General features: G+C 43.6%; 2 protein-coding genes across 2 annotated transcripts in view; both read right to left on the bottom strand.

Moving 5' to 3' along the window:
• Nucleotides 1–670: 670 nt before the first annotated feature.
• On the bottom strand, nt 671–6,145 carry SLC35D3 (solute carrier family 35 member D3). Its single transcript, XM_069008527.1, has 2 exons — nt 5,710–6,145; nt 671–4,438 (listed from the first exon to the last, which is right to left on the bottom strand). The coding sequence occupies exons 1-2, from the start codon at nt 6,143–6,145 to the stop codon at nt 3,609–3,611; spliced, it is 1,266 nt and encodes a 421-aa protein (XP_068864628.1). The 3' UTR covers nt 671–3,608.
• Nucleotides 6,146–9,411: 3,266 nt separating this feature from the next.
• PEX7 (peroxisomal biogenesis factor 7) overlaps nt 9,412–19,328 on the bottom strand; it is a 43,480-nt gene continuing 33,563 nt past the window's right edge. The window contains exon 10 of the mRNA XM_069010484.1: nt 9,412–12,093. Within this exon, the coding sequence (XP_068866585.1) occupies nt 12,025–12,093 (69 nt within the window). The 3' untranslated portion in view covers nt 9,412–12,024. The remainder of the gene's footprint in view (nt 12,094–19,328) is intronic.

Here is a 19,328-nt window from a genome sequence, read left to right as displayed (position 1 = left end):
GCAAATTTTTAATTTATCCTTAGAAATTGTAACTGCACCTGCCTCCAAATAAACTGTCCTCTCTTTAGTTTCTTAGAGAGAAGAATATATTTCAAAAAAGATAGCCAGTCTGGCTTTTGTTGTCCTGTTGCATGTGTATTTGCGTGCGTGCGTGTACGTGCATGTCTAGGAGTGCTAAAGCAGGTGTTACTCAAGGATGTGTTGACACTGAAATTCTTGTTTATTCTCAAAGCAGTCCTTGTGCATCAGGTTAATTTATTATCTGACAACAAGGATGGTTTCCTTCTCTAAAGCAACCTGCAGGCATATTTGTGTGGAGCTCTAAGATGAGTTCGGCAATAACCACGACCACAGGCTGGTCTGGCACAACCCAGTTTCAGCCATGGGTGCATTACGTACCTTTCATCCAAAGAAAACAGGTGAAAAATTAATGCTTAAGTCATCTCCTAGTGCTGCCATGTGACATAGATGGTAATACAAATACTTGACATTGTAAAATGAAATTAATATTACGTCCTTTAATAATGCAATGATTTTGTAATAGAACTGTTAATAATGAGCATCATCTTACTTTTATTTATTCTAGAGTTATAACAGTTACACCAGTGACATTAAATCATCTTAAACATGTAACCAAAAAATCACCGCTGAGAACCACAGAAATTTTGAGCTGTACTGAGGTCCCAGCACTTCAGAATCCTATGTTCCTTTGTCTGTCCTTAGTCCCTCTGCCCATGACAGTATTTATAGTGTGTGGTCACATGCTGAGGAAATTTGGATGGTATAAAGGCACAAGAATAACTATAAATGAAGCAAAAATGGGCACCCCGGAGTAGCAACAATAAGAAAACCAGAAGCCTTTTGGAAAGCAGTGCATTTTATTCCCACATCTCATTCTGCAGTCTTCCGCTGATGCTATTAAAATACCTCAGCACGAGGCAGTATTTTTATTTTATTGTGCGACAGTGTCTGTTACTGAAAAAGTGGATTGCATTTGCCAAATTCCCATTTTAATTTAGGGAATTTACAGGTAAAAACAGAATACAATATTATCACATTTCGACTATACATGCAAATGTACAACATTGTAACAGCAGCTTTTTTTAATAGTCAAACCTGTTTGAATTTCCACAGATTTCTACTAATAATTCAACAACAGTAACTGGCAAAACATTTAACACTCCCCAGGAAAAAGTCCTGAAACAAGAGTCCAGGGGGAGAGCTTCCTACAGCACATGTCAAGCACGGTCTGTGCACTATGGGATCTAAGACTGGCATCCAGGTGGTAAGAAGACCCACGTTTTTTGTGGACAGAAAACACTGAGCACAGTGAGGAGAGATCAGAAATGTGGGTTTCTCTCCAGCCATCTGTATGATTACAATGCAGTTCAATATTGCAACGAGTTCAGTAATACAGCAACTATAAGTCATAGGCACAAACTTCTTTAGTCTAGGATGCATTTGAAAAACTAACAAAAGCCCTATTATATTAGCCTAGAAACAATAAATAGTACTTTTATTGAGAAGATCCCATATGGAGCTTGAACAGAAGGTAACCGTATTCTGGCATACAGCCAGTATCTCAAACACGAGCTATACATAACATGTGATGTACAGAGCTCTGTGCCCTGTCCCCCAGCTCAGCAGCTACAGGCTTTTAGCATAAATGTCCTTACAGCCATCTCTTCAAAATTCATGGGTGATGCCAGGTCAGCCAACTTCTGCAATCATTCAGAAAACACACCGCCACAGCACCTGATGTTTCTGCCTGCATTTATTGACAAGAACCTCAAGCTCCCCCAGAGAGCAGTTTTGCAAATATTCCCTGCTGGGCAAATTGCTCACTTCAGACTGAACGCACTGTGAGGCTAATGCTGCCTGCTCGGCTGGAGAGAGCACTAGGCTAGGCACTGGTTAATTAGGGCTGTGGGAATAATTGATTTTCAGTTCAGTGGCTTAATAGATAATAATAAATAATTATCAATAACAACAATAACAATATTAAAAACAACAACTACAAACTTGGTTCATTTCTTCAGAAAATGGTAACAACTTGTTTCAGTCTGTGGTCAAGGTGGCCGCAATGGCCACAGCACCCTTTTGGGGTGAGAAATACTCAGAGTCAAATCTTTTCTCCGTCTAGTCTGAGCAAAGGTTCCACCCAAGTACCCCCACCTACCAAAAGGATATCCTCAGGTGAAGAAACACTCAAACATCTGTTTCCACAGTCCTTCCAGTTAAACAGGTGTGGGACAAAATATTAGCATATTAGCAGGGGCCTTGCTGGAGTGCCTGCTTCCCACTTCCCACACGAGTGCTCCAGTGGCTGAGGGGAGAGGCAGCTCTGCCCCTTGCAGCCCATGGGGACAGAGACAGTCTGGGCAGTGGGGAGCTGCTTCTACCAAAGACATGGACGTCCTCATGCCAAACACACTGAACATCACAGTCCCCAAGCACTTGGCCATGGGATCTGCAGGAGCACACGGCAGCTCCTGCTGCCTGCCTGTACTTTCTTCCACTGGATAGCACAGCACAGGGACAGCGAGGGTGGATGCACACGAGGCCATGTACCAACACATGGCCAGGATGTAGCAGAACTGGCCTGCAAAGGCACCCCTGGGAACTCCAGAGCTGGTGTCCCCAGCTCTGCTCTCAGCTTCTGCTTATGAGAAAATGGATGGACACCTGGGTTCCAGTCCAGGCTCTGATTCATCCGACTTTAGGGTACAAGGAGGGATAAGAAAAGGCACACACTTTCTCCCTATTTTTTTTATAGCCCTCCCAATTCTAATCAATACATACCAACATTTCCAAACTCTTTTATTTGAGTCAAGCTAATATTCCAAATGCTACATGTAGTTAAAGCTCAAAGATACACATCCTTCTTTTGCCATCAAAGCTTCTCAGAAGCTCAGATCTAGTTCTGCCTCCATGCACACCACCACAACACTGATGTATTTCTACTGAAGACACAAAGCACCCAACGTAAACCAGGTCCAAAGCTTGGCCTGAAGGGCCTCAGTTTGTCAGATAAGAGAGTGATTTGATACCAGTGTAACTGAAGTGGCACAACCTCTAGCTCTCTTGCAATTGTATTGACACAGAGGAGCACAAAAAAAGTACAGCTAATACGAGTTTATATTGTAGGAATTAGTTATGTAGAGTACCTATAATTGGATGGATACAGATACAGAAGCACATTGACAGAGCCTCCAAACATGTTAAAATCACAAGGCTCCAGACATAATCTAAGGTATAGGCCACTGCTGTGTCACTGGCACTGCCGAGTAACTCCATGGTACTGATGTCCCTCATAGCCCAAGCTGCTGGGCAAGCACCCCGTGACTTCCCATTACACAACTCTCTCTGTGTCTGCAGCAGAGTGTCAGCACCTTAGCTGAGGTGGGTCTAAAGTGACTTACTGAAAGCAGCTGAAAGCAAGCCCAAAGCATGAGCAAACAATGACCTTTTGCTTTTTGACAATGAGGTAAAATCATCCTGAATGATTTGGATGTGTACGCATTGATGTGGAAATGTATGCTCTGCCTTTCCCCCTGTACAGAAAACCAGGTGTCTGTCCTCAAGCAAGAGGTTTTCAAATCTGCTTTTTAAGGGTTTGGTAGCTCTTCGTTTTCTATCAAATAATCCTTCTTTATATAATTAGCACCCCTCACCAATCTCCATACTCCAAGATAGGCTTCTTTCAGTGAGCTTCTGTTCACTTCTTGTGTGTTGGTGGATTTTCCCTGAACCACAAGTGCCTTGGCTGATTTCTCAGTGACGTCCTTCTCTTCCTCTCCACTCTGTCTCTCCCCTGTGGATGATCCTTCCACTGCTGCTTCCTCAGCCCCCTTCCCCTGGGAAATTTTCTCCATGGCAAACAGAGCTTGGTCTCCAGCCTGCCTTTTCCCCTCCTCTTCTCTAGCTTCTTTCTCCAGGTCCTCATAGTTGCTCTGCCGCCTGGTCTCAACGTACTTGGCCACACAGTAAATGACAGACCCCAAGGTGTTGACCACAACACCAGCTATAAATAACTTTGTGGGCTCCACATCATTGAATGCCACCATGCCTACTGTGATGGTGGCTATGCTCTTCACCACCCCTACAAAGCTGGTGGTCACAGCCGAGTTAATGTAAGTGCAGTGAAGGGTGGTAAAGTTCATGGCACAGCTAATCAGGACACAAGCAATAAAGATGCATACCATGGCAGGGTCCTTCCACCCCGGGAAGGACCAGACGTTGATGGAATCCATGCTGGCAAAGGAGCAGATGATGAGAAAAGGGGTGGCCGAAACAGCGATCGCATACTGAGCTGTCAGGGGTCCATATTCACTATCTACACTGGTTTTCTGAATGAGCACCAGGTAGGCAGCATGTATTAGCACGGCCAGCACGCCTGTCACATAGCCCATAGCATCCCCAGTCAGGTCACCAGCTCCTGTCAGAAGAGTCACAGAGAAAAAAATAGAGGTGTTGCACATAGAACAGAAAGAGAGCACTTTTTCAGACTAGAGGGATATTTAGGAAATAGGCATCATTGCACTTTCCATAACTCCTAGGATTTGTAACGCTTCTCCCAAATGCTGCCTCCCAACAGATCTCTTACTCATTTTTTTAAGCTGCAAATATACTGAATATTTTTCATATCCCCTCTAAATCCCACAGCCAAAATCAGATTGCCTTCTCCCTTTTATGATGACACTGTGGAAGATTTGTAGCTGAAACCACATACATACACACACACACACACGCACACACAGAGCAACCCTGAGCATCCTCTTGCCAGCACAGACACATGCCAGCTCTGGCTGGCCGGGCTGCCTGCCCTCCAACCCACTGGCCATTCTGCACCCTCTAGCAATGGAGCTCTGTGGGATCCCTGAAGCATCAGCATCCCTCCCGAGCCGCCTGTCAGTCTCTTTGCAGATTAAATTACACACTTTATATGTGCTCTGTCGTCGGAGGCAGTCCCCAGCCCAGGAGTGCTGTCGGGCCACAGAGTACCAGCTTTGCCTCCCATGGCACCTACGCCTCGGCTGGAAAGCAACACGGGTCCTCCTGGCCGCAGAGGGCCCCTAAGCTTGCACCTGCCCTTACAAGATCACACTTGCCCCAGTAGGGCTGCAGCTGCCCCATGGGCTTGCAGCTGCTCCCAGAACATTACATCTACCCCTGTAGATGCACCCACCTCCCGTAAGACTACACTTCCCCCGTAAGATTGCACCTTCCCTAGTAGGGGTGCAATGAGGTTGCACCTACTCGCACAGGTTTACACCGACCCCCATAAGGATGCACCTATCTCCAAAAGGTTGTACCGAGCCCTGCAAGAACGTACCAATCACAGCGGGGCTGCATCCACCCCTGCAAGGCTGCACCTGCCCGCCCGTGAGGCTGCACCTGGCCGCAGCTGTCCCCCAGGGCTGCACTCCCCCCATATCCCCGCGTCTTTCTCCCCGGGCTGGCGCTGCACTCCCGGTCCCGCGCCCGAAGCCCAGACAGAGCGGCTACTGCTGCAGCCGCCCGTCCCGTCCCGTCCCGTCCCGTCCCGTCCCGTCCCGTCCCGTCCCGTCCCGTCCCGTTCCGCCGCATCCCGTCCCGTCCCGTTCCGCCGCATCCCGTCCCGTTCCGCCGCATCCCGTCCCGTCCCGCCGCATCCCGTCCCGTCCCGTTCCGTCCCGCCGGTACGGTCGCGGCCGCGGTCGCGCTCACCGGCCAGCGCGGCGCCGCAGGTGGTGATGAGGACGGCGATGAGGACGCCAGGCGAGGGCATGCCGTCGCGGAGCACCAGGGCGCCGGTGACCAGGGTGACGAGGGGCAGGCAGCGCTTGAAGACGACGTACATGGGTAGACTGAGGCCGCGCAGCGACCAGAGGGTGAGCGTGGACTGCAGGGTGGCCAGGGCGGCCACGGCGGCGAAGGGGCGCGCCAGGCGGGGCCCGAAGGGCGGCAGCGCCGCCAGCCCCCGCCGCCGCAGCGCCTCCAGCCCCAGCGCCGCCGCCGCGCTGCTGAGGCACTGCAGCAGCGTCAGGAAGGCGAAGTGGTAGCGGGCCAGCAGGAACTTCAGCAGGATGTTCAGCGAGCCCGAGCACAGCCCGTGCGCCACCGCCACTGCGACGCCCCGCGCCCGGCCCCGCCACCGGAGCATCCTGCCCGCGCACGGCCCCGCCGCCGGGGCCCGCGGCACTGCCGCCCGGCCGGCCACCCGCCGTGGCGGCGGCGGCGCGGGGGGACGGGGACGGGCGGAGGCAGGGGGCGGGCGGAGGCAGGACGCGCTCCCGGCAGGGCAGCCACCGCCCCCGACGTGTCCCCCCCGCGCCGCCCCCAGCGTGTCTCCCCTCCTCTCCGCGTCCCCTCCCCGCCCCCGGTGTGTCCCCACGCCATCCCCAGAGTGCCTGCGTCGCTGCTGTAGGTGTCCCACATCCCGCCGCCCCCGCCCCCCGTGTTTCCAAGTTCGCCCCTCGATGTCCTCCGGAGGACGCCCAGCTCAGCGGGAATGGGAAGCCCCCCCGCCGTCCGCAAGCCCTCTCGACCCCGGTCGGGTGCTGGAAAATGGGCAGCGGGAGCGGGCACCGAGGTGCTTTCCACGCGGGGGAGAGCCGCGGGGCGCCCGCGACGGAGTACCACCGGCCCGAAAATAACGTGGAAGAGCCTCGGGGAAACCCCGCATCTCCCGAAGCGGGGAGATCAGTGCAGGCCCGCGCGTTCTCAAGCAGGGAGTACCGCTTTTCCTACTCCCCAAAAGTATACGGCCTCCCGGGAAAAAGCATCTATCGAGCCTTCCGGCAGCATCCCTCCCACAGCCCCGCGGCTTCGTCGCGTCGGGAACCCGGCCGCCCCCGGCTCGTCCAAGGTAGCCCCTTCTCGGGCTACCAACGGCAGAGAGACGGGAACCGCTGTTAAGAAAAGCAGGGAGAACCGGGTTCTAGCAGAGGAACTTGCCTTGAGAAGTCACTAAAAACTGGTAGCCACACAGCTTTCAAAACTGATGTTTTAAAGCCTGGTAAAGTTTAAATCAGCTGATCGCTTCTCTCGGCTTTCCAGATGAAGGTTTTAACAGGAGAGGGCAATAGACCATATCAACTAAGTAAAAGGCAAAGCAAAAGCAGTTCTCTCGGGCAGCCAGTCCTCTCTACCAGTCTCCTGCAGTGTCAGACAAGACAAAGGAAGGAAAACTTTTATTCAGAGCTGCCTTATAGTCTTGAGTCTTCTTTTAACATCATACATGTTCAATTTCTCTCATCAGGACAGGCAGGGTAAAGGAGACAGGGCAAGGTTTTCAAAACGAAATGAGGTACACATTAAGTATGAGTGCCTGAAGATGAAAACTGGTAATGCAGGAAAGGAAACCATGGGTACTGGAGACCAAGTCTGGCTGCAGAACACACTGAAGAAATGTGCCAACACATTTACATCAGCCTCTATTTGGACTCACCCCAAGCCCACATGCAACACAATTTAAAGGAACGTGTGGATCACCTTGACAGTGTTTGCATATGGGAGAAAAAACCCAAACTCCTTCTGCCAAGTAAGTGCAGATGGAAAAAAAATCAAACTGTGCTTCCTGGAAATACTGTAGTAATTTGGCCTGTGCCCGAGTGTATCCTCTGGCAGAAACAATTTTGTCACCTCAGCAGTGAAATTATAACTAGAGAAGGGAATCTCTGACATTGCAGACTATCAGGCTGCAAAACTGCTTTGGAGGCTAAATATTTCCCTGACTGAAACAGAGAAACAAATGTATCAGAAACATAAAAATTTTAATAGACTCTTTCACTTGTAAGGAATGTAGAATGATCATCCTAGTCCAAGTGCCAGACCAATTCAGGGCTGACCAAAAATTAAATCATTTTGTTAAGGGCACTCTCCAAATGCCTCTTTAACACTGACAAGCTTGGGACATCGACCACCTCTCCAGGAAGCCTGTTCCAGCGTTTGAATGCCTGCTTGGTAAAGAAATGTTTCCTAATGTCCAGTCTAAACCTCCTCTGGTGCATCTTCGAACCATTCCCATGCATCTTATCACTGAATCCCAAGGCGAAGAGATCAGCACTTCCCTATCCACTTGCCCTCCTTGGGAAGCAGTAGAAAGTGATGATGTTGCCCCTCCGTCTGCTTTGTTCCAAACTAAACAAGCCCAAAGCCCTCAGCCTCTCCTCACAGGACATGCCTTCCAGCCCTTTCACCAGCTTTGAGGTATGCTTCCAGATGCATTCAAGGACCTTCACAGCCTTCTTACCTTGTGGAGCCCAGAACTGAATGGAGAACTCAAGGAGAGGCTGCACCAATTCCCAGTTTGGAAAGTCAAGTGCTCAAGTACCAAATCCTATCTTTTGGAACTCACCTGTGCTGTAAGGGCAGCTTCTCTTGCAACATCTCTCATGGTACTCCTAATTTTAGTCTTGTCTATAGACAGGAAAGGGAGGTGGAGGGGAAGCTGTTGTCCCTTGCCAAACCACCCTTTTCTCAACATGGACTGAGGCCAGGTTCAGTACTAGTCTCCCACTGCCTGTCCACCAGTCCACAGTCAGAAAAAGTGTTCTGCTCTTCCCTGGGGAGGAACTGAATAAAGCGACACGGAGACATCATCAGAGGTGACACTGCAGTGCAGGTACTTCCCCCACACTGGCTGTTCACGTGTCCAGAAGGAACAGTGCCTGCTCAGTTCATATGTTGACTCTATTGAATTGGCCTGGCAGGGGGGCACAAACCATAGCAATGAATAGCTCTGTGGTTCCTTACCCTTATGAGATGATTATGACACCTTAGCTCTCATCCTTTGATGGAAATTATGCTCAGTTCTGCATTTCACCTAGGTACAATGACACGGGTGAGAGGAAAAAAAAATCTGCAGCAAATTGGTGTCTTCCTAAGGGCATAGTTTTTTATAATGGCTTCTTGGATGAAAATGGTAAAGATCTCTATAAAAAGTGTAATGGAAAATATGCTTTAATTAGAGTCTAATGCAACAATGAGGTTTATCAGGGAAGAATTGTGCAGAATTGTATCCATTCCCCATCCCATGACCCTGAGCACAGCTGAGCAGTACTACTGAAAGGCACAGTACACTCTGCTTACACAGCAAAATTTGAGGCCAGCCCTGTACTTGGCTAGAAGAAAGAGATCACTTCATCACTGACACATACTCTGCACAAGCAGACACAAAGAATAATTTAAAATAGCTTTCCTTTATGAAAATGAAGATCTGGTGGGACACACAGCTAGGAAAAGTTGCATAAAGTATGGTCTTTACTGGTACAGGGGAAAAATGTGACCATCACCCAGTATTCATACATGAAATAAACCAAGATTATGATACTCTTCTTAGAAAATACTCACAGTATCTTTCACTGCATTTACTTTTTGAACAACATTTCTTAACTGGGAAAGTGAACACAAGAGTATAGCCAAAGATACCATGTGCAATTAATTTAATAGCATTATAGAACAACAAATCCACGCCTTTAGAACTTGATTAATCAGTATGTTTCTTGAACCAAAGAGAAACCCAGACTTCAATAAAACAAAATCTTTCACAGGAGCAAGTTTGAAAGTAGAACACATTACATCTTTTAGATTGTTGTTGTTAACCATTTCACTAAACGAAAAGATTGGAAGCTAGTATTTTGGTCATAAAATAAGATGTATTTCTTCAAAACAACTATAGCAAATATTCCCTGAGAATTAAGAATCAGCAACAACTATTGCCAAATTGTTTCTTCTGTTACAGTGCAGAAATGTTACAGCACATTCTCATAATTTAAAGATCACACAGGAAGATTAAAGGCCACAGTTTTTATTTACTATGTGCATCTTCTGGATGTGCTCATCTTTCAAGAGAATTAAATCCGGATACAGCAACCCTCAGCACTGAAGCTAACCAGGACATGAGGGGAGAGAAGGCAGCTGAGGGAAGATTTAACCCATGTGCTGAGTGTGCATGTTCAGAATTCCTAATTTTCCCCCCTGCGCTAGGTTTTCTAAACTTGCCCTTCCAACTGATAGGCTATGGCAGCATTCTGGAATATCCCACTCCCTGTGTCCCCCCAGAAATGTGCATATAAAATACACACCTGCCACCAAAATGTTCCACTTAGACAAGTAACTTGTAATTGAAGCAGAAGAGAGAGATAAAACAGGAGTGAAGGAACTACTGAAGTTGAAATAATCAATTTTAATGCCTAAAATTAGATTTTATGGCCCATGGTACTGCTGAAAGCTGCATGCAGCACAGCTTTATTCTACATTATTCCTCAGCACACAGAATTAAAGTGCAGTAAATATTTGGAATTTGGTATAGCACACTGTCATAAAAAAAGATAAAATCTATTTTTTGTTATTAATGCAGCTCAAAAAGACGTCAATCTGTGGGCAGTTTGCATTGACCACGAAAAATAGAAGATCCTATTGGGATCCAAATTACCATGCTGTAGAATAAAGTTTCTTCCTGTCCTGCTCTATACACCACATCAATATGCATATCTCCCTGTGGCCACATGTTAGTTCCCTGGCTCTTCTCCAAGACAAGAACAATCATTCTTTCCTTGCAGCTTGGAGGTCTTAGCTCAGCTGAATTCTTTCCTTCATTGCTTCAAAGCATCCAGCAGACCCAGCAGTGTCTGCTATTGGTTGATCTATGAGTGCTGCAACCCAGAAGGGTAGAGCATTTATTAACAGCAGACTATGAAAACCTGACCAGAGATCTGCAAAGACCCAACCTGCAAAGAGTCTTTTGATGGTAATGATAGTTGAGATAGGTTAACAGCAGTAGGGAGACAGCGGAGACAGCTTTAAGAAGGTAAAAAAAAAGGCTAGCAGGAAACCAGGAGAGAAGGCTAACATACACCAATGAGTGCTGCAGTACTATCACAGCTGGATCCTAAAACACTATTCAAAGGTGTCTGGAGAAACAAGTGAACACCTCTAGCTGCCCCAAAAAACTTAGATGGAAGTACCAGCATGTGGGCTGAGGGGTCAAACTGGGAATGCAAAGTATTCAACATACCTAGAACATGTTGTGCATATTCTAGTAACTGCAATAGTTTGGCCATGGTGGCTGGATCTGCTATGCTTACATCATGCCATTAATCTGCATGTATACATGTTCAACTGGTCTGGACACCAGTTCTCACTTTGGCCAAGCTGACAGAGGTCCAGAAACACTGGATATATGGCCACATTCCTCTTGTATTTCTTGGAAAAACTTTCTAAGTGAAAATAGAAGACAAGTCTAATAGAAGAGATGGTTGCCTTATCTCTAAATCTTGGGGATTGTGAACCAATTAGTTTTGTATATATTTCATTTTTCCATAACCATTTTCTCTATTATCAGAGTGTCTTTCTACATAACTTCATCAACTGTTTTACTCAAAGAGCTCTAAAGGAAAAATATACGAAAATAATCTTTAATATCTTTGTGAAGCAGCAATCAAAAAGATCAAACATATTAGCTGGCTATTAACTATGACATTTACTGTCAATCGAGAGTATTCATCATATTGCAAAAGAAATTAATGCAACGTGACTCACAGCAAAACATATAAATGCATCCTGGTGATACAAACTTCAGTTGACATTACAGTACTTTACAGTAAAAAGCCTTTATTTTCTCTTCCTTTCCTTTCTTTTCTTTTCCTTTCTTTTCTTTTCTACAGTGACATTATATCAAAACACACTGCCAGTTACTTTTAATCTTTATAAGGAACAAGAAGATCCAGGCCTCTGCTCTCATTATTAGCCAGACAGATCACAAACTCGTGTTGGTGATTCAGCTCTGAAGACAGCACTGATATCTGCTATGGCCACTCTTCAGCCATTGAGCAGCTGTGGAACATTTTGCTAGTTCAAGTACTACCTGTACAGTAAACCAGGCCCAAAAGGCTCCACATGTTCAAGTGCACAACACTCCATTCAAGCAGTTTTACTTATAAAGAGACACTGAGATTAGTGACACTGTTGACACTTTAGCACAAGTCTGGTTGTGGGGGAAGAGAGAAAGGTTCCTGGTGTGTCAGATCATCTTCTCTTCTAAACAGGAACTGCCAGACATGATGGAGTATAGATCTTGACTAGTTCATCCCAAGCACAGTCCACCACCTATAAAGCAAACAAAATCTATTTAGATCCATCACAAGTGTCATTTTTACAAAAGCCACAGGGAACTTAACACATATTGTGGATTTAATACCAGTTAGTACTCTGACAGTGCTTTAAAATTATAGAATAATGAAATTGGCTTTGGTTTGTTTTTTTTTTAAACTTTAACTTTACTGAGAAACATGAAAATTAATGACCTCCAATTTTTCATACTCCCCCATGAGGGAAGCAGGGAAACCTTTGGGTTTTGCCTATTCAAAATAGGCAAAAGAATATAACTGAAAATTAAATTAAGGAAGGGGACACAGAAGTCCAGACCTCATCATGTTCATTCTCTTTATGGAGTCTCAGGATCCTTTTACCGTAATACCTAAACACTTCATGACCAGATCTGAACAACTTTCTTATACTTGCAGGTACAGAAATTTGTTACAGACATTTTCCTAACATCTAGTGCTGAGGAATGGAAAACCACAAACGTTGAACAAAAGGTTTCCTGAAGAATTAAGCCAGGAGGTTTCCTGAAGAATTAAGCCAGAATTTCAGTCTCACCCTTGATAAGCTATGAGGTCAATGTCTACTGTTGAGAAGAGAGATGTGTATTTGCTGAACATTGAGATCTGGGGGCTGTAGTGTTGCTTCAAGGACTACCTAGACCCCACTAGTCTGATAAGAAGTGGTGCCACTTGTGGCAAAGGCATATTATAAACACAGGGACTGATTCGAGTGTAACTGAAACTTTTTTGAATTCCATGTCCCAAGCTCTATCCCAGATGAAGGCTTGAACTTAAAACCAGAAAACCAGAAGGTTAACCTAAGTCTATAGTGTTAAAAGATTTTAACAAATAACAAGAATACAAGGAAAAAGACTACAGAATGCTTTAGGTTTGAAAATTAATTGAAAATGCACTTTAGAGTCTGTAACAAAGTGAAAGGGTTAACCACACTGACAATTACTCAAGCAGATGACCTATCATATATATTCACAAAATATTGTGGGAGGCAAGAACTAAGGCAAACAGAAGAAGAAAGAGGAGAGCTAAAGAGAAAAGCTGATGAGGTCCACAAATAAATGCCAGTAAATCTGGCTGAATCCATATTGCATTATCTTTACAATGTCATTTCCAGTTGGGATCACAAAAGATACAGTATTGGATCCTCTGCACAACAAGCTTCCTTCTGCTGCAGACTACAATTCCTGTTCTCTTCTAGAGCCAGAATGAACAGCTGCACACTAAAAATTTGGAAATCCAATGACAGTATTTGATTTCAGACTATAATTAGCCCATTTTGTGTTTACTATACTGCACTATTATTCATTTTTATTGCTTCCTTAGCTGGTTCTGCTTAGTTATTTGAAGTGCTTTCCATATACATCTAAATGGGTCAAAAAAACTCTTGACAATATGTCTGTCTATTCATACGACATAATAGAGCTTTCTGTAGCATAATGTTCTGCTGCATTGCAGTCTCCCAAATCATACCAAAAAGAAAATTTGCGTTTTCCACTAAATGCTGTGTAGAAACTGGCAATCACATAAACTTCAGTTTTTTTACTATTCTCCACAGCTATAGATCAATGTTCTATAGGCAATACTTCCTACTTTCGTAAAGAAACAAGAAACAGAAATAACATTTGGAAAAAATCCCATGGGAATTCCCACCTGTTATCAATGTAATTAGCATCCCTGAAACCGCCTCTGAACAAATATAGTTATAGAACCATTTAATCTAGCAACACTAAAAATAAACAGGGGATATTAAAAGAGTTTGAATAGGATCACTTGCGATAAGATGCCCAACTCATTGATTTAATGATATCACATGAAAGGAGAAAACATAGCCAGCCAACAAGAGGAAAACAAAAGCTACAGTAAGTAACAGTGAATCAAGTTCTCCTGTGCAGCAGGAAGTCTATAATGGAATACTGATACCAGAAACCATGATGAAAAATACACATGCAAAGTACAGCAACGGGGTATCTATAGGAAACTGGGACACTGCAGCATGGAAGAACATTAAAAAATAAAATAGCATTTCCATTTCTCCATACTTTCTCCAAAATACAGCCAAGACTGCCAGAGAAAGGGGGCAACTGTAAGCTAAGAGTGCAGCAGCCAGCATTCACTGATGGAGAGTGCCACGTATCCCTTTGCTGTAGCTCAGAGATTGTCACGGCCTCAAATACAAACGACTAAGATGAATCCTAAGATAAAGAGAAGGACCTGTTCATGCAGCAACTGCATCAGTTTACAAAATGTCTTCTCCTTGCACTTTGCCTTTTATCTTGTGACCTGTCTTATACAGTGGTCTTATGACAGTTATGTGCCCTTCCCTCAGAAGAGGGGAATGTGGGATATTGAATATAAATGCTGTAAAAGTATTTAGAAATGTCAGTTCTCATGTGACATATGACCATCTATAATACATACTTTAAAGCTCTTTAGCCTTTTTTTTTTAAATAAACTAAATGCTACTTAATTTAAATATTAAAATAGAAGTAGAAATTTCGTTGGGATGAGGGCTCATCCAGCACACCACAGCAAATAAATACAGCATACAAAAAAGTGTAAGATCCTCAAGTTTGTATGTTGATTAATGAGATGATGTTACTGACAGGTGGAGAAAATCCTCCTGTGGTGGGATGAAGACAAAGGAAAACTGAAAACGGACTCATGCTTTATTTGCATACCTGATAAAAGTCCCTGCCATTAGGAACATGAAGGGATGGAAATTTGTCCTCCTGTAAAAATTGTCTGCTGTACTGGGGACAAATTTTACTCTGAGATTCAAACAAATCTCACTCATTTCAGTTTTTAGAGGGTGCATGATTTTTTTTTCTTTTTTTAACTGACATGCCAGTAGAGTAGAGGACAGTTTATTTCAGTTGCGAAGAACTGTATAAATTGCAATATCCTTGTAATATTGACTACTTTGCATGGCATATTTTGTATGTCATGCAACTTCTGTTATCATTTATGAATACTCTTGTAACTACATAATGCACTTTTACCATAGCAACTTTTAACTATTAACTATGCAGAGAAAAGGAGAATAACTAGAGCTTAACTGTAAAACAAGAATATTCTCTGTCGCACTGACTGGTAAACTACATCAAGAAATAACACACATAGAAGAAGCATTCTAAGCCTGGTAATTTTCATTGCAACTAAAGCTACATGGAACAAAGGCAGTCTAACAAAATGACATTTATTACTTGCCTTTAATGCTTTTATTTCAGTAGCAAAGTTGTGGTACTAGTATATACACTAAAGGTACTATACTGTTACTACTGCAGAATAAATATCATGCCAATTTATCTGCCAGCAAAGATACAAAAGCAAGCACAAAAAGTGGGGATCACCGTATTTCTCTTCAAGTAAAGCCAAAAAGCAAGCAAACAAACAAAAAACTGCAATAATCTAGAAACCTAATTGCTTGACTAGAAAATCATAGTTCAACTCAACTAAACAGCTATCCTGTATTTTATTGAAATGTTTATCCTTGTCCCAGAGTGTAACAATGTTTTCCACCAACTGATTTAATACTGACATCCATTCACTTATCAGAGCCATTTCCACTGACTCACTAACTGATTTACTCCCTTGACAGGCCCTCTGTTTCCCATTCATCACAATCATCTTGCCTTGCAATATACTTAGACCTTTTCCAGCACCCGAGGGCAATCCATTCAGTCTAGTGCAATTACCTGCAAGACATTCTGCTTCTTTACTGTTCAGAAGAAGCAAGAGAACAAGAAAAAACTCCCAAGTTAGCTACTAACTTTTTTATTCAGTACTTGAAGGCACAATAAATCTGCAAGCCCTAATCAAGATTAAATATATTCAAAAGAACAACTAAAAACTTAAGAGTTCAATTACCCTTTATGAAAGGGTTTAACCATAACAAAGTACAGCCCTCTCTAGATTAATATCTCCAGAACTATCTTGGTGCCATTGAGCTTCCAGAGTGCTCATAATGAATCACATAATAATATATAAATGTGCCTGAGAGAGACCCATTTCTCAGCTTCTCCCCATCCCATTTTCAAATGAGACCTGTCTTTTTTTTTCTGTAGAAGAGACAGCAGAAAAAATATTCAGTTCTTGACTCCCATTAGTTGTGTGTCCCTTCCTCTTTTAGTGTCTTATCTTCTGTGTCTCCTCAAAGAGAATTTAATGGTCTATTTATATCATCATTACGTATTTTTGAGGGATCCTGAACATCCTCTAAGCATGTGGGATGGAGATTAAGTGAAGATAAAGCAAGCTGTTAGGTATGCTACTCGTCAGATTATTTTCACAGGTGAACATTGAAACTAATTGGTCAAGTGCATAATGGATCATGCATGAGTTTAAATTCATTCAATACCTATTTTCTTCTAGAAAATGTAGACCACTTCTGTGGCCTGCTTGGTTAGCAGTTGCCAGAGTGAACTGCACGATGCAACCTTTACACAGTGGAAGTTTTATTTGCAAATAAAACTTTCTATTTTCAATTTGCAGTAACACCAATATTATTTTAAATCTACTTTAAAAAAAAAAAAACACCTTGATTTAATTATTATTTCCAGTAAAGACACTGGAAATAATGAAACAACCCCCAGAGCAGAACTTCTTATAAAGATCTAGGTTCAAAGAACTTCTTATAAAGATCTAGATGTTCCAAATATTGCTTAAAAATTCATTTCTTTCTTAAGAAAAAAAAAAGGTAAAAGACTTCAGGGGCATTATTTTTCATATTGCAAAGATATGTCACAAAGAACTGATCTAAGAAGCAGAGAGCTGTCTCAACATTTGTTCTGTTGGTCTGACATGGGCAATGGGAAGATGACTTGGAAGTCATGCCACACATTTCTAAAGGCAAGTCTTCCAAGTGTGCATTTCAGTAAAGTAAGTTGTAAGTTGTAAAGGAAACAGAGATGTGAGTTGCAGGTTAGAGAAAAGTCCTTGAAATCTCCACAGATTTTCTACCAATTCCTCTGTACTCTAAAAATTAGGAGAAAGACATCACCTCAGTCTTTCAAGAACTGGCTTAATTGCTAAGTCAATTTTAAGTTCTGTACAAGATACACTGGAACTGCAAAATGCCTTTCTGTGCTGATACTGACCTTGGTGACCCCAAATGCAGTCAATTTACATCAGTGAAAACTGTGTTTTCCAGTGACCCTATCCAATCTTCCATCCTTCAGCTCAGAGTGAAGTTCCTTCCTTTTGGGATATAATCACAAACAATCATAAGCCAAACAGTAACAGCTGCAAAATCCTGTTGTCTTACTAGGAGCTTCCCTAGGGCAATTCACTGGGACTTCTCAAACATTTACTGGTCATGCAGGAGAGAAACATATTCCACTACACTGACTAAAAGATAGGGCCCACAGAAGTAGCAAGTATTTCTAAGCCACAGCACCAAATACAATGCACAAGCAACACATTTACTGAGTAAGAAACTACTGTCTCCCACCCTTCCCAGTACTTCAGTATCAAAATTGATTTTCCTCTCCATACACTTGCAGCTTTTAGAGAATTGTGATGCCTGACAGAAACCTTTCCAAACCCCAAGAGACTTTTGCTGATAATGCAAAGAGTGACCATTACTCATGAGTGGCTAGCTTTGACTTACACAGTGAAAGTTTAGTTTTCACAGTTTGGGAAAGACATACCAGAAGCACCAATAAGAAATACCACCTTCTTTTAGCCCCTCCAACTCAATAAGGTGTTCAGATTGGTTTAGCACTTGCAGCTGGTAAAATCTGGTATTTTCTGGAAAAAATCCACTCTGGAATTAGGTAAGTAGGTTCTTTTTATCTCAAAGAATCAAAGAAACTGCATATCTTTAGTAGCATCCTAGAGAAGGAGCATAAGGAGACACTAAAGTGAAGTACAAATAGTGTTATAATTATAGCAGTGGGATAGCCACAACAGCTGGGTGGAAGCTATCAGGTCCTTGGTAATTAAGTGTAACAGATAAGAGCAAGCCATCAAAAGAAAAAAACAGAGAAAGTCTTTTTTTCTGTACATTTCCACAAGATGTAACTAACTCCACTTTTATATGGAACAATCAACATTCCTGGGCCTCTTGAGTGTCCACAATTAATTTAAATGAACAGCAAAATACATAGCCAAACAGCCTTACTAGAGACATCATCTGCATTTATATTTGGCTATACTGGTTAAGCCAATTTCTGCAGCCCCTCCTGTCCCTTCTGCTTCGTGTGTTGGCACAGCTAATGGAGCACACTGCAAAAGCTGCACAAAGAAAACAAGGAGCAAAACAAACCTGCACACCAAAACTTGACAATGAACAAAAATTACTCCATAAAGCTGGATGAATTTAGAACTAGATTTCAAGTTCCCTTCAGGGCATGAAGCTCAAGTGTACACAGTTTGGCTATGACCTCCCTCCTACTAGTAAGACATTACAGCCTTTAAAATTTTAGTGATGCAGGATACCATCGGTTTCATCTGATCAACAGACCGATGCAGGCATCCCCTCTCAGCTCAAAGTACCCCTGGCCAGGTGCAAGGAAGGAGACGACTGCGGTTCAGCACAACATGATGGTGACACACCACAGCTTTAGAAAGCAGAGAGTGGAGGTTCAGGAAGGCCGAATCACAAGGCCAAGTGTAACAGAGAGCACAAGAGCCACGGGTACCACACTGGTACCATCACTGTCTCCATTATATGGGGTGTTGTGTGTGTCATGGTTTAATCCCCACTAGCGACTGAGTACCACGCTGCTGTTCACTCACCCCAACCCCGTCAGGTGGGATGGGAAGGAGAATTGGGAAAAAAAGGAGGTGCAGCCAGAGGATTAGAGAAAAAAAAAAACCAAAAACAAACCCAAAACAAACAAACAAACAAACAACCCCCCCCACAAATTTGTTGACAGAAATAGCAATTTACACAGACAGCTGCCTATATGTAGTGTAATTATGATTCAAACACACACAATCACAACAGAAGCAAATCCTAAGTGATCACTATTTGTGCTGTACACAAGTTATTCTAAAACTTAGACTTCAGCATGCATTCAGATAACAAATTATTTTAAACTAGAGAACTGACACTTGGTTCATTCTCATTTGGAGCTGAACATTTCCAAAGGGAGCACCTCAGCACCATCTACTGTGGAGTCCTGTTCTGATCTGGCACGTCACAGGTGTCTAAATGTGCTTTTCACATACCAAGTGCTCTCAGCCACTACACCACTTGCCATCAGTCCCATTGAAAAT

Source organism: Aphelocoma coerulescens, chromosome 3 (assembly GCF_041296385.1).
Source record: "Aphelocoma coerulescens isolate FSJ_1873_10779 chromosome 3, UR_Acoe_1.0, whole genome shotgun sequence".
In the NCBI taxonomy this organism is placed as follows: Eukaryota; Metazoa; Chordata; class Aves; order Passeriformes; family Corvidae; genus Aphelocoma; species Aphelocoma coerulescens.
Note: the sequence above shows the minus strand (reverse complement) of the source record. Positions and strands in the feature narration are given on the sequence as shown.

Excerpts from the sequence above, each read along its gene's own strand:
- SLC35D3 (XM_069008527.1), bottom strand. The coding sequence starts at position 6,145 with ATGCTCCGGTGGCGGGGCCGGGCGCGGGGCGTCGCAGTGGCGGTGGCG. Across the intron at positions 4,439-5,709 it reads CTGCGGCGCCGCGCTGGCCG|GAGCTGGTGACCTGACTGGG; the intron begins GTGAGCGCGACC and ends CTCTTCTGACAG.